Consider the following 2,256-nt stretch of genomic DNA (forward strand, 5'->3'; position numbering starts at 1 on the left):
GGTCAACAAACCTGCCAGGTTTGGGAGGGTCTGCTCTGGCCCCACTGCCTGGACACACCATCTGCCCCCATCATGACCTTTCTCCCTCCTCCTACCTCTGCCGTGGTCAGAGCTGGCTTGGAGCTCACCTCTGTCCAGCCACCTAATTCCTAAGTCCCAAGGTTTTATCTGGCACAGGGACTCATTCCCTAATAAGGGTTCAGTGCTCTTTTCCACCTCTCCCTCTCCTCTTGCAAGTGCAATTTCCCACCCACTATTCCCACCCCCATCCCCATGAACATGCAGGTCCCAGGGATCCATTGGTGGACATAGGAAAAAAGAAGAGCAGGAACAAGGAAAGTTTCTCTCTGATTCTTGAGGGAAGTAGAAGTGCACTCTCTCTTCTTCAGGAAAGCGCCATGCCTGCCCTGTTTGGGATAGTTCTCTTGTCCCAGGAAACCAGTCTGTTGAAATGGGATGTTCATTTATACTAGTACTAGTGGCCCGGTGCACGAAATTCATGCACAGGGGGAGGAGAGGTGAGGGTGTCCCTCAGCCCGGCCTGCACCCTCTCCAATCTGGGACCACTTGGGGGAATCGGGCCTAAACCGGCAGTTGGACATCCCTCTCAAAATCCAGGACCACTGGCTCCTAACCGCTCACCTGCCTGTCTGCCTGCCAGATTGCCCCTAACCACTCTGCTTGCTGGCCTGCTCACCCCCAACTGCCCCCTCCTTTGGCCTGCTGGCCCCCAACTGCCTCCCTCTGCCAGCCTGCTCACCCCCAACTGCCCTTCCCTCCTGGCCTGATCACCCCTAATCGCTTCTGCCTCAGCCCCGCCACCAATGGCTTTGTCCAGAAGGAAGTCCGGAAGGTCTCCCGGTCTAATTAGCATATTACCCTTTTATTAGTATAAGAGCTACCCAGGAGGACTGTTGATAATTCTGAGAATCACTGTCCCTCCCCACTTTCATCTCTGAACACACTCACACACACATGCACACACATGTACACGCAAACACACTCACAGGTGCTGGTACACAAACATACGTTTGGTAATGGCAGGTTTTCATTTCGTAACTTTGTGAGAGCTTTTTAAAATTTTAATCCTTTCTGTTGCAAAATAAACCAAAATATGCTTGAAAACCTTTGTAGCTCATGCCACGTGCTTCTGAGGGTTGTAGGGCATTTCCAAAATCCCTAGAGCATTGTGTCCTCCAGGGACTGTGCAGAAGCACCGTGTGGGTAACCAGGCCCTCCGCTCGCCTGGCATCTGTCTCACAGTGGGGACTGGGTCTCAGAGTGGGGCGGCAGCGGTGGAAGGGGTGCTAATGATTGGGGGCAGGGCCCAGCTGCCTGTCACACCTGGAAGTGGCTGTCGGTGAGGCCGGCCCTGACCTCTAGAAAGGGGGTCTGAGTCGGGGCTGGTTCTCCTCACTCTCTCCTGGGGATCCCTGTCTGTTCCTTTAACCACCACCCCCGCCCAACACCCAGGCGCCCCATGACCAGACTCCTGCCCCATCCTTACCTCTGGCTTGTAGGCTTTCCGGAATCTCGAAGGTCCCTCGGGGCTGAAGACCTGGCCAGGCACGCAGCTCACCACTGCCGGCAGCCCATTCTCACAGGTGACGTTCTTCACGGGGTCCCGCGTCACCTGTGGGCCCAGCTTGCAGCTGGAGATGTGGGCCTCCGTGCCCGTGCAGTCCATGGAGAACCGCCAGTAGCGCGGCTTCTTCCGGGCCGCAAACATTCTGCAGAGGGCCGGACCGGGCAGGTGACCGGGGGTCCCAGCACCCACCCCTCATTCCTTCTGCACCCGGGCATTGGGCACCTGCCCCGGGCCAGCCACCGTGCTGGCTACTGGGAACTTGCTGGGGGTACCGGTGGGCACGGTCTCTGCTCCCGGAGCTCAGCCGGCTTCACGGAAGGGGATGCGCACAGCGCATCTGCGAGCGCCCCACATGCCGGCCCTGCACTGGGCACCGGGGGGCAGGACCTGGGATGGGACGTGGCCACCTGCCCCCCAGGCAGCTAGGAGACTAGGGACTGACTCAGTGTAGTAAGATGATACCAAAGCCTATAAACACAAAATGCAAAAAGGGATCTAAAAGAGACGAGACCCGTCAGGGTACATACCTAGGTTGTGGGTTCAGTCTCCGGTCAGGGCATGTACAGGAGCAACCAATCTCAATCTCTCTCTCTCTCTCTCTCTCTCTCTCTCTCTCTCTCTCTCTCTCTTTCTCTGAATTTTTAAGATAAATACATAAAACTGTATTG

At 56.4% G+C, this 2,256-nt stretch overlaps 1 protein-coding gene across 1 annotated transcript in view; it reads right to left on the reverse strand.

Annotated features, from left to right (window-relative positions):
• The window catches only part of LOXL2 (lysyl oxidase like 2), a 101,479-nt gene that overhangs the window by 29,037 nt on the left and 70,186 nt on the right, over nt 1–2,256 (reverse strand). Inside the window, exon 6 of the mRNA XM_006771928.2 lies at nt 1,508–1,730. Within this exon, the coding sequence (XP_006771991.1) occupies nt 1,508–1,730 (223 nt within the window). The remainder of the gene's footprint in view (nt 1–1,507; nt 1,731–2,256) is intronic.

Source organism: Myotis davidii, unplaced genomic scaffold (genome assembly GCF_000327345.1).
Source record: "Myotis davidii unplaced genomic scaffold, ASM32734v1 scaffold1166, whole genome shotgun sequence".
In the NCBI taxonomy this organism is placed as follows: Eukaryota; Metazoa; Chordata; class Mammalia; order Chiroptera; family Vespertilionidae; genus Myotis; species Myotis davidii.